Genomic DNA, 13056 nt, shown 5'->3' on the forward strand with positions numbered 1-13056 from the left:
AAAGTAGAAAAATTACTTAGTCAAATTCATTTAATGTAAAATGTCTTTTATTGTATATTGTATAAATTATATGTAGGTGCATAGGTGATATAGGTACATAGTTACATTAAAAAACCTGCCGGGAAAATATAAATATGTATGTCTACTGCACAAACGTTTGCACATGCATACATATGCACAAACATTATAAAGTAAAATCGGAAAATTAATTATATCCAAACGAACATTTGAAAGTACATTAACGGCAGATAAAAGTATTCACACCCTTTCCTTTGACATTTAAACAATCACATACATAACTGTTAAAGAAATAGTTACAATGTACAAGTCCGTCGTCATTTGAATTTGTCACGCACACCCTTTTAAGCAATGAGAGAATGCTATAGCCGAGATCCCCGACTATCAGATGCCCATTAGTAAGTTAGTGGGAATGCGAACGAGAAAGTTCTACATCTGTTTTGGCATACCAATAGAAAAAGGCAAAACAAAAAAATAATAATATACAAAAATTCAATTACGTGGGTGATGGAGTTCAGGGCGGATTGTGGAATTTAGAATGCGCGTATCAAAAAAATGTTTTGCATACCTTTATAAATTGGCAAGACATATAATAAAGTTACACAATTAGTCGTTACTCGTAGAGTAAAAGGGTATACTAGATTCGCTGAAAAGTATGTAACAGGCATAGTTTCCGACCCTATAAATTATATATACTCTGCATCACGACCACTAGCCGAGTCGATCTGGCCCTGCACGTCTTTCCTCCCGTTTAAGCATATATATGTATAGTATAGTATATATATATATATATATATAAAATATATAGTATATATATATATATATATATATAAAATATATAGTATATATATATATATATATATATATAAAATATATAGTATATATATATATATATATATATAAAATATATAGTATATATATATATATATATATATAAAATATATAGTATATATATATATATATATATATAAAATATATAGTATATATATATATATAAAATATATAGTATATATATATATATATATATATATAAAATATATAGTATATATATATATATATATATATAAAATATATAGTATATATATATATATATATATAAAATATATAGTATATATATATATATATATATATAAAATATATAGTATATATATATATATATATATATATAAAATATATAGTATATATATATATATATATATATATATATAAAATATATAGTATATATATATATATATATATATATAAAATATTTAGTATATATATATATATATATATATAAAATATATAGTATATATATATATATATATATATAAAATATATAGTATATATATATATATATATATATAAAATATATAGTATATATATATATATATATATATATAAAATATATAGTATATATATATATATATATATATATATAAAAATATATAAAATATAAAATATATAAAAAATATATATATATATATATAAAATATATAGTATATATATATATATATATATATATATATATATATAAAATATATAGTATATATATATATATATATATATATATATATAAAATATATAGTATATATATATATATATATATATATATATATATATAAAATATATAGTATATATATATATATATATATATATATATATATAAAATATATAGTATATATATATATATATATATATATATATATATATATATATATATATATATATATATATATATATATAAAATATATAGTATATATATATATATATATATATATATAAAATATATAGTATATATATATACATATATATATATATATATATATATATATATAAAATATATAGTATATATATATACATATATATATATATATATATATATATATATATATATATATATAGTATATATATATAGTATATAATTTATCTATTATGTGCCACATCCGTATTTTATTATAACGAAACGAGAACAAGAGAGAATGCGAGTCGAGTTCGCCGACGCGATGTCCGTCTGTCCGTATGAACGCTTTGCTCTCAGGAACTTTAAAAGCTAGAGTTGAGATTAAGCATGTCGGTTTCAGAGACATAGACGCTCATATATGTTTGCAAAAATTGCTACGCCCATTCTAGCCCACACTTACTTTGAAAGCGGAACTGCACTTTTTACGCGGAGACCTGTGACAGTGGAAGTTTACGTGATTAAATGTATATTTGAATATACTTTTATAAAGGACCAGTGCTGGATTGTATATAATCTCGATTGTTATAAGCAATCCGCCCATGAAGGGCCTTAGTTATAGTTTACTATTTATGGAGTGGTTTGAAGGATTTTGTGTTTCGAACAAAAGTATTAATATTTAATGCAGGGTTATGCTTGGGTTAATTATTGGGGTTGGGGTTAATAACCATTTTAGGAAAAATGAATATTTGAATGCGATTTTATGTTAGCCCTGTTATTTATCAAGTTACTTAAAATTTGCATTTGATTGAACTGATATTTAAATTTGATAAATTTGTTTTCTGTTTGCAGGATTTAATCACCTACAACATAAAAACAATGTTACACTAATAAAAAATGGATTCAAGAAAGTCTCAGCAAGTCAACAGGCAAGAAGTTGATTTTCAGAAAAAAACAGAGGATGCATTTCCCTCAAGGTTTCATAAAAATAAAGCTTGTTGTGGACTGTTGGCTGTTGATGAAAGTCGCTGTAAGGACCAATGTGAAAACCACGTAGAGTCATCATTTGACACTCAAATTGCAGAAAATTCTTCAAAAAATGTTTCAAAAGAACTTAAATCCCAAGATCACATTTCCCCGAAAGATAAACAAATATCAGATGAATTAAGGAAGACAGATGAAAATATTAATAAATTTCAGAATATTAAAAAATCCCAGTCTGTAGAAAATTTAAAAAAAAATTCTGAAATAAATTTAACGAATAAATGTTTATATACAAATTTAAATGCAAGTCCTAAGGAAAAAAATGCCTTGGATGAACGAGCAATGTTTATTAAATTTCATTCTCTGGAATTGTGCGCTGATAAATTATGTAGTTTACACATACATGAAAAATGTTCTACTGATATCCATAAATGCGTAGTCGATTCCGAATCGAATAAGCCAAACAAAGTGGAAAAGTGCTTAGATTATGAAAGCGTTAAAAGGTATCCTTGTAAAGTTTCCAATGAACCACTTGAACATAATACGGCATCAAAACCTCAAATCTTATACGAGACTCGTCCTATCTACCCGAATGTACCGTATAGCCCTTATAGTACTCCTTTCAGTAGTCCTCGATCTAGTCGACGGAAACCAGCTTTTCGGGAGTCTAGAAGGATATCGATAGATAAATCTGGAAGTTTTCTTCAGTTAAACCAATATAGATTAATGGAACAAATTGGACAGGTAATAGAGTTTCTTTTGAATTAGTAATTATATCCATTATACCATATTATTTCATAAATCATTTTAACTTAAAGATATTTTAGAAATAAACTTTAAAATTAAACAATTTAATTACTTTTACTTAAATTACTCGAACGTCTCAAGATCAGCTCCAAGTTATTTAGAATATAGTGCTACCAAGGTATCTGTTTGGGAACAAGACACCCTTTTTTCCACTCTTAATATACCTTTGTAGATCTGTTAATTCCTATGAGTTCCCTATCACATTATATCCGTTCATTGTTTCATAAGCCTTCCTAGTACTATTCAATGACCAGTAAACGGAAATTGTTTATACACCTTTAGCATAGGCGTCGTATTCACCACTTCAGTCAAACACAGTTTTGTTTTCAATGCAAACACGCGCATTGCGGCCACCGAAGTCCTACTGGCGTTTTATTGATAACATAAACTTTCGGTCCTTCGAGTTCGCTCGCCCGCATCTCGTTTGATTTTTGATAATTGAACTTTATTGCGGTTTTGTAGACGCCATGCGGAGTGTTATTTAACAGCGGGGCAAAATTATTGGCGCGCATAATAATGCCATCAAGTTTATGGATGACATTTGATCTGTCCAAGCATTAGTAGTTCGTTTTGGGCAACTACGAGACAAATATATGCCTTCCATGACGAACAAGATTGGGAAAACCATGACGACGACTTTGCTGCATATGAGGAGAAGCATTACTCTACTCTATGTAGTTGTACCCCGACCGTTATTCGACCTCTTAATATCCCGCAGAGAAGCCAGGTGGACGGACTTTCAGTTTTAGAGAGTCAAACATACCAACTTTTCCGGGAATTATGAGGACTACAATACTTTTATGGGACGACCAATGTGAGCTTTACTGACTGTCAACGATTTAATTTCCTAAAATTCTATTTGTCTGGCAATGCTTATACATTACTCAAACATATTGCTATCACCAAGAAGCTTAAGAGCGGCTACATCAGCATGACAAACCATCTCTTATAATCTGATCGTTGTTAAACATTATTCGTGGGTTACGGGCACAAGACTGTGAGAAACGAAATCCCTTGTTAATTTTCATATTGTCAACCAAATTGTATACCTATACTCGCGAATCCTGGTCTCAGTGTGCTGACTCCGAGAAAAAGGGTGTCACCATTGACCAATTTTTGAAATTTTTTACATCTCGTTGCGACACAACACACACTCGAAGATCAGCTGTCACGCACCACGCTCATGCGCCGCTAAAGCGGGATGAGCTGAAATGTGCATCGTGTACACAGGCTTATCCACTGTTTAGGTGCCGACCATTCATGGCACTGTATCTTGCATCACTGCGAGAATTTCTGAAATTAAACAAGCTCTGCTTCAATTTTCTCAGTCCCACGCAAATGGCTGGTAATTGTTTATTAAAACACACATGTCGGATTTAATGCCGCATGCATTCGTACGGTCGCAGGTTCGCAGGCACTTTTTTCACGCCTGGGGAAATATTACGTGCAGGATGCCACTGGAAACTGGATCTACAACAACGCTGGTATCAGAATCGTTCTTGGTCTAGCAGCCAACAGCGATGTCATTACCCGAGGTCGCGCAAACTTTAGGCTGAACTCTTGCAATTGGAATCAAACCACTGAATTTACCTCTTTTATTTTGACATCGCTGACGTTATCACTTCCAGCCCAATCTTCCCTTAGCAGATCCAACCGTGTGAAGTGATTCCGAACATATTGAGTATATAAATTCTTGATCACGATAAATTACAGAGCTGATCTGGCCCTGTCCGTTATTCTGTCCGTCCGTATGAACGTCGAGATCTCAGGAACTATAAAAGCTAGAAGGTTGAGATGAAGTATACTGTTTATAAAGACATAGACACCGCCCACTCTAACGCCAAGAAACCGCCCAAAACCACCACGCCCACACTTTTGAAAAATGTTTTAATATTTTTAAATTTTTGTATTAGTTTTGTAAATTTCTATCGATGTGCCAAAAAACTTGTTGACACTCCCACTCTAACACCCACAAGCCGCCCAAAATTGTCAAGCCGAAATTTCGCATTTGATTTTCTACCAGCCGAGTAAAGGGATATTCGAGGAACTCTATAGCATTTTCACTTGTTTTTAATTATATTTTTTTTGGCCAATTTCTATCGATATGCGAACATGAATGCTGAGTAAATGATAGTCGAGAACCTGTATTATAGCGTAAACAAAGTAAACAATACGCACACATAGAAAATAGGAGCTCAAAAGAAATTGATAGTAAAATACATGCGCCAGCAAACATATCAAACCTAGATACATTAAAATAGATCATCGTAGTAATAGCGCTCGGGAAAGATAGGTGCAAGATAAGATTAGCCAAGTGCAAGAAAAGGAGCCAAGCCTAATTATGGAAATAACCCACATCACGGAAAAGAAACTGGATGTTGAAACGAAGTGATCCAAAGAAATGACCTTGAGATAAGCCCTTGTTAGTCCAGAACAAAGAGTATAAAGAGAAAAGAGCATGTGGCATAAATAAGATATGTTGAAGTCCAAATATAGAAAATACTTACAAAATAGCCTGCAGAGCCTTTTGTCAACTCAAAAAGGATCGGTACAGGAAGGGATCGCCAAGACGCAGAGGAAAGAGATTAAGACCTCAAACCGCAGAAAAAATAAGAGGATATGAGTCGAAGGCCCCCGTAGCTAGTACCCATTAAATTTATTAGGTTTAGTATTGTATACTATATTTAATTTTGTTAAATAAATAAAAATAAGAGGATACCCGGATAGGAGACCCTCATAAGAAAGCATGTATTTGGTATCAGTTGGGAGGAAACCAGTCAATCGCCGATTTCAACCCCAAATATGAATTTGTTGCATTCAGAACAGACAACTTTAAAGAGGTTATCTAGTTTTACGAGAAAAGGCACTGAACGCTTCATCTAACTCATCTAAAATCTATTGGAATTTAAAGATAAAAATGTTTATCTATTTTACTTCATCTTCTACATCTTCATTTTGGGTGTCTCTTTTGGCTTCGACCCAAACTATATCGCAAATTGCAATTACACCCGTTACTCGGAGAGTATAAGGGTAGATTCGTTGAATACTATGTAACATGCAGAAGAAAGCGTTTCCGACCATATGAGGTATATATATTTTTCTTCAGGATCAATAGCAGAGTCGATCTGTTCATGTCCGCCCGTCCATCTGTCCGTCCGTTCTCAGGAACTAGAAGGTTGCGATTAAGCATACAGATTCTAGATTTTGTACCTTTTACAGTTTGTTAACCCATGTTGCCACACCCAATATATTTTTTCAAATTTTTATTAGTCTTCTACATTTCTATCGATTTGCTAAAAACTTTTTGCCACGCCCACTCTATTTGAAATTTTTTTTTTTTAATGTGATTTTTCTTCGTTGTATGGTTTGTCTTGCCATTTTGGATTAGTATACCGGGGAACTCGACTATAGCATTCTCTTCTGTTTGTTTTAATTCATTGTTGTGATAGACACAACAATTCAGCAACATCGTTGCTTAAGAAATATCTGTTCTGTTTTATGAATAAGCTGTCAGCTAGCATTGCTTTGTGAGCGGTTTTTTAATTTCTTACGTTTATTTTAATGTTGCTATTCCCCAAGTTGTATACTTGGCGATAGCCGTTAAATAAAGAAAAAAAAGACAACACTAAAAACGAAAACCATGTAGTCACACATGGGTCAAAAAACTTTCGCTGCGTCTCTGTCTCTAGAATCTGTATGTTGAATCTCAACCTTATAGCTTTTATAGTTCCTGAGATCTCGACGTTCATACAAAAAGACATTGGTCCTGAACATGATTATATGTATATACTTTATATAGTCGGAAACGCTTCCTTCTGTCTGTTACATACAAACATAACGGGTATAATAAATAAAATCATTTCCTTGAAATTGTTTTTTACATGTTAGTCAGTGGACAGGTCACGGTATTATTGTCGACAGTACGCCTATTCCAATAACCTAAGAAACCGATACTAGGAAGTGTAAACTCGTTAAGTGTTTAACGGATATTTCCGAGATTATGAATCATAGACGTTGAATTATACCCGTTACTCGTAGATTAAAAGTAGAGTACATTTTTGATTTTTTTCGTTTTATTTTTTGTCTCGCCAATTTCTACAGGTATAACAAAAACACTTTGGCCACGCCTCTTACACCTTCAAGCCGCCCAAAATTTTTGAACAATTTAGACAATACAATAGCTTTTTTCTTTTTTATTTTTCACAGGGCTATGTGTAGATTGAAGTTACTGAAAATATTATAAATCATTGTTTACTTTTAGGGTTCCTACGGGCTCGTTAAATTGGCTTATTCCGAAGAAGACTCCACTCATTATGCAATGAAAATTCTTTCAAAAAAGCGCCTCCTACGACAAGCTGGTCTTATGCGGCGAGGACCTCGAAAAGCAACATCACCTCTAGATCGAGTTTACAGAGAAATAGCAGTTTTAAAAAAACTCGATCATCCAAACGTCGTCAAGTTGGTAGAAGTACTGGATGACCCACTTGAAGATTCATTGTATATGGTTTTTGAATTGGTAAAACAAGGTGAAGTTCTGAGGATTCCAACAGATAATCCCTTGTCTGAAAAAAGAGCTTGGAGTATATTTCGGGAATCTTTACTTGGATTGGAATATTGTGAGTAGAACATAGCAAAAAAAAAAGACTTCCAATCGAAAGAAGAAAATCAAAATGACTATAAGCAATTGTTTAATATAGATATATATATGTGGGAAAGTCCCAAGTTTAAGTCGGACTCCGTACTGAGTTTACTTGCTCATTACTTGATCAAAGATGTCCAAGCAAACATAGAAGATCGAGAAGGAGAAGAATCTTGGTTGGAGGCAGATATACGATAATTGGTGTTAAGGATCAAGCGCGGTACAAAGTAGAACCAAAGACACTAGAATAACAAGATGTGTAACGCCATACGATTTGTTTGGAAACGATTTTTTCGGCGTGGCTCTAGAGGTGGCTCCAGGTTTTTTTGAATTTGAGTTCAAGAGCGAGAGAGCGGAGAGCTCTACAGCGAACAACTCTTTTCTACGCATACAGTGACAACTGTATGTGTGCACACGTATGCTCATGCATTGTAAATTTGCCAAAATATGCCCTTCACCTTAAAAGTTATTAGACATAAAATATATATTATTTTTGATCAATTGGCACCATGTATATATAGCTTAGAAATAGTAATAGCCGAATCTATGTTCGAAAATGACTTTTTATTAGAATATTTGTCATTAGAGTATTCAGCTTGCGACGTATGAAAAATTAATAAGGCAGTGATTGTTGAGTGCTTGTGTCCGCACTTCGTGCCTCAAGATATGACTTTTGTAATAAACATTTTTTATATTTTTATTTATTTTATAAATTTTTATTTTCTACAACGTATTATTTTTATGAAATATTTATTTCTCAATGTAATGACTTATTTTAAGAAAATTTATGTTTTAAATTAAAGTAGTTATATTAAAATCCTTTGTATTTTGTCGTTTTGTTGTAAAAGTAGGGAAATATAAGCGCAAATAGTAATTGAGATAAGTAGTGTAAAATAACTCGTCCTTTTCGGTCCTTTTACAATTGAAATAGCCCCTCGTGGTGTTCCCTGGGTAACATAAATATAAATATGTAAACGCCAGCTAATTCGAGCAGCGATTTTTACAAACGAATATTAAAAACACACAAGCAAGCAAATTTTATTTTTAGATTTCTTACGCTCTCAGCGTAAGCGAGCGGACCGAGAGCAATTTTGGTCGTCACCAACAAATTGGCTGCATAGTGCCAAACCAATTCACTATGGTCCAGAATTGGTTTTTTTTTGGCAATGTATGGCCGTTATGCATCTTGTTATTCTAGTGCCATTGGTAGAACGCATAGGAGACACAGAATGACTATTTAGAACATAAACCTTTGCTGAATATTTGAAGCAGTTTTCTGGTTCAATCAACGCGGATAAAATGTCAGGAGGTGCAACTTATGATCCTTCCAGGATTATGCCAGGAAGACAGCCCTCCTCATTCAAATTTCACATATACACAAAAGCAAGCATGGTATCCCGACACCGACTAATGGAGCTTTATAAGTGCATAAGAAGAGTACTTAGATTGTCCGAAAGCACTTATGCCTATATAAGTTGCAACCGCTCATAGAATTAAATATATAGGTTATACAGTGGCTTGCGTCCACAGATATTTATACCCGTTAGTAGTAGAGTAAAAGGGTACACTAGATTCGTATGTAACAGGCAGAAGAAAGCCATTCCGATAGCCGAATCGATCTGGACTCGTCCGTCTGTCTATATGAACGTCTCGATCTTAGGAACTATAAAAGTTAAAAGTTTGAGATTAGGCATACAGATTTTAAAGACATAGACGCAGTGAAGTTTGTTGATCCATGTTGCCATAGATTGGTTTAGATTATTCTTCGTTTTAAACGCCCAAAACGGTCACGCTCAAACTTTTAAATTAGTAAAGTAAATAAGCCAGCCAAAATCGTCTCGGTAACTATACCCGTTATCTGATAGTCGAGGAACTCCACTTTAGCAAATTCGCTTGTTTTGTATTTTCTAATCTATTTTTGAATCTAATAAACTCTTTCACTCTACGAGTATGGGGTATACTGAAATATTCTTGATAAGGATCACCAGCCAAGTCGACCGGGCTATGTCCGCTCGTATGTTTGCCTGTCCGTCCGTATGAACGTTGAAATTTCAGGAACTATAAGAGCTGGAAAGTGGAGATTCAGCATGAGAGGGTTCCAGAGGCATAGACTCCCAAAATCTTGAAAATGGTTTGGATTTTGTTCATTTAATATCCTTTTTGCCAATTCTTATTCCTATTCTCACACCCTCTAGTTAGTCAACGGTTACCTGATAGTGTTATATAATCATCATCCAAACAAACTGTTGAATTTATTTTATTTTTCTCTTGCCAATACCGATCCATACGCATCAAATATTTCGGATCCGACCTCTCTTACGCCCTTAAAACATTCACGCCCACTTTTTGGAAAATGACTCGATCTTTTTGGATTTATAGTATTTCCCTTTCTATTCATATTTTGGGCACGCCCCCACCGTATAACCCACAAATATCAACATTTTGTACACACAATGGTGTCTTCCTCGGCAACATCTATGAAACGGATCTTCGTGTATACGGCTATTCCCTCTTGGTTTTACCTTGGTATTATTTATCGGCCTATGAAATTTAAAAAGACAACTTTGCTTAAAGCATCAAAAATAAAATACTTTTGTTCTATTTTTGTGTGTTTTTGACAAACAGTGCACCATCAAAAAATTATCCATGCCGACATTAAGCCTGGAAATATATTATTAACCGAATTTGGACAAGTAAAAATAGCTGATCTTGGCGTATGCAATGAATTCCTTGGGGATGATGCAACAATAAGTAATGGATCAACGGCTGGAACTCCAGCTTTCCGGGCTCCTGAAACGCTAATCCCTGGACAGGTATACAGTTTTTTAGATAATAAACAATTAACAATTAAAATTACGTGCATTCTTTATTCCATTTGTTTTCTTATATAGAACGAATATTGTGGAAGGGCGGCAGATGTGTGGGCCTTAGGCGCTACTCTATATTCCTTAATATTCGGAAATGTGCCGTTCCTAGCTGATTCAGTGCCCTTACTGTACGAAAAAATTAAACACGATTCTGTCAAATTTCCAGAAAACCACAAAGTAACTGAAAATTTAAAAAGTTGCATAGTTCAAATGTTGGAAAAGGATGCGAAGCACAGAATCACTATTCCCCAGTTAAAGGTGCTAAACGAAGTGACTTTTTGTATTGCTATTAAAAATTTTATTTTTAGACCAGTAAATGGGTAACTTCCGATGGGGAGTATCCCTTGCCGACCGAAGAAGAAAATTGTTGCTTGGTGCAAGTAGACGACGAAGACATAGACTCCGTCGTGCGCAGCATTCCTAAATTAGACACACTTATTTTAATAAAAACAATGTTAAAAAAGCATTCATTTGGCAACCCGTTTGTAAAAGGAAGTTCTGGAACATCATCATCACTCGCGGGCTGCTCGAGGATTGAAAGGTTCATACGCGCAGGTCGATCTAATTCAGCACCTGGTTCATATCATATGCCAACAGCCAGGTATAATAATTCCGATTATACAAATTTTACTATTAATCTGTTTATTTTTTTAGACAGCCTTCGTCGGATACTCTCCTGCCATCACTAATGGAACATTGCTCTACTCAATGTAATGAAGAAACTCATAGTTTTGATTATTAGAAACAGCTTGTCCAACTATAATTTATATCTATAAGTTTACATAGAACAAAAAAACAAATTTTATACTTTTGAATTGGACAGTTTCTAAAAGCCAAATACTTGAAATAGTTTAAAATATTTCATTTTTAGTGATTAAATTTACGTATTGTGATAAAAATAAATGTAGAATATTTAGTTTTTGGGAAAATGAGGAATCGACTTAGTCGTTTTTAAACGTGCGTCCATTTTCCTATTTATTACATTGCTATTAAGTAAAAATACAAGAATATTTGTCAGGAGTTTGGACAGCCGCGGCGGAATGATGGTGGCGCTCGTATCTGGCGGAGCGTTGCTGGAGCACACCACGTTGGATATGTTGCCCCAGCTGATGTCCTTGCTGATGCAAAAGTTGCCTGCGGTGCAACAGCTGACCTCTCGCTTGATGAAATCAGTTCCAGAGCGAAAGTGCGAAATCGTTTATATTGGATCCGACGGTTTTAGACAGGGCCGATCACAGGCCGGCGATATCCACGACAGCCAGCTGCAGCCGTTATGCCGACCAGAAGGACGATCCCAACAAGGAGGAGGAGGCTTTCTGTGGAGGGGCAACCCAAATTACCCAGGGCGAAGAATGTGTTTCCTACCTTCAGGAGCTTGGTTGGGAACCACCAGTCTAGACAAGCATTTTATGGAGTTTCTGGAATGAAAATTCTTGTTCAGCTTGGATATTTTCAAGACCTGGAGTTATGGTTCCACTGTGAAATACGTATCCCAGAATATGTACTTTGTGTGTAAGATTTGCCAGTTGATGCGCAATCTGTTTCTAGCAACCTTTAGGCTTTATTTTCCTTAGGAAGTCTCCTCTTGTCGTCCATGTACATAACGACCCAAAATGGGGCGCCACCAAAACCATCGCCCCCCATCGATATGGCCCTATCATCATCGAAACCAACACTTACTAAAGACTATGCTGAGTTTTGGCATAACGATTAAATAATTGGTAGCTTGGAAGAATCAACACGGCACTGATGCAGTCAAGCAGTCGATCGGCGCCTTACGTGATGCTCACGCTGTACGGGAAGTATATTTGATCGGTTCCTTGACATTGTATACTTTGTTCTTCCGTTCTGCAGATCACAGAAGAATGGAGCTTCTCCTGTGGCTGACAGCCCATACGGAAGGCCACCTCGATTTTCGGCAGATGCGCATCCTACTCTCTGTGATCCTATTCCAAGAAGATCCGGATTGCCGCCAACACATTTCGATTTACCGTTTCTGCTTTGCGGTGAGTATATCGGCGTCTTGATGTGTTGGATTCCGAACCCATCGACATCTTCTCAAACGTCATAGTTGTGAACTA

The 13056-nt window shown here is 34.2% G+C and overlaps 1 protein-coding gene across 2 annotated transcripts in view; it reads left to right on the plus strand.

Annotated features, from left to right (window-relative positions):
- The window catches only part of LOC116801021 (calcium/calmodulin-dependent protein kinase kinase 1), a 12134-nt gene extending 256 nt beyond the window's left edge, over window positions 1–11878 (plus strand). Inside the window, exons 2-7 of one of the 2 annotated variants that reach the window (XM_032718221.1) lie at window positions 2531–3406; window positions 7731–8085; window positions 10734–10921; window positions 11000–11233; window positions 11284–11576; window positions 11630–11878. In XM_032718221.1, coding sequence (XP_032574112.1) covers window positions 2576–3406; window positions 7731–8085; window positions 10734–10921; window positions 11000–11233; window positions 11284–11576; window positions 11630–11717 — 1989 coding nt within the window. In that variant the 5' untranslated portion in view covers window positions 2531–2575 and the 3' untranslated portion in view covers window positions 11718–11878. Of the gene's footprint in view, window positions 1–2530; window positions 3407–7730; window positions 8086–8166; window positions 8374–10733; window positions 10922–10999; window positions 11234–11283; window positions 11577–11629 lie in introns of those variants that run through there. The other variant, XM_032718222.1, reaches the window with a different exon arrangement.
- The last annotated feature ends 1178 nt before the right edge of the window (window positions 11879–13056 follow it).

This window comes from Drosophila sechellia, chromosome 3L (genome assembly GCF_004382195.2).
Source record: "Drosophila sechellia strain sech25 chromosome 3L, ASM438219v1, whole genome shotgun sequence".
Lineage (NCBI taxonomy): Eukaryota > Metazoa > Arthropoda > Insecta > Diptera > Drosophilidae > Drosophila > Drosophila sechellia.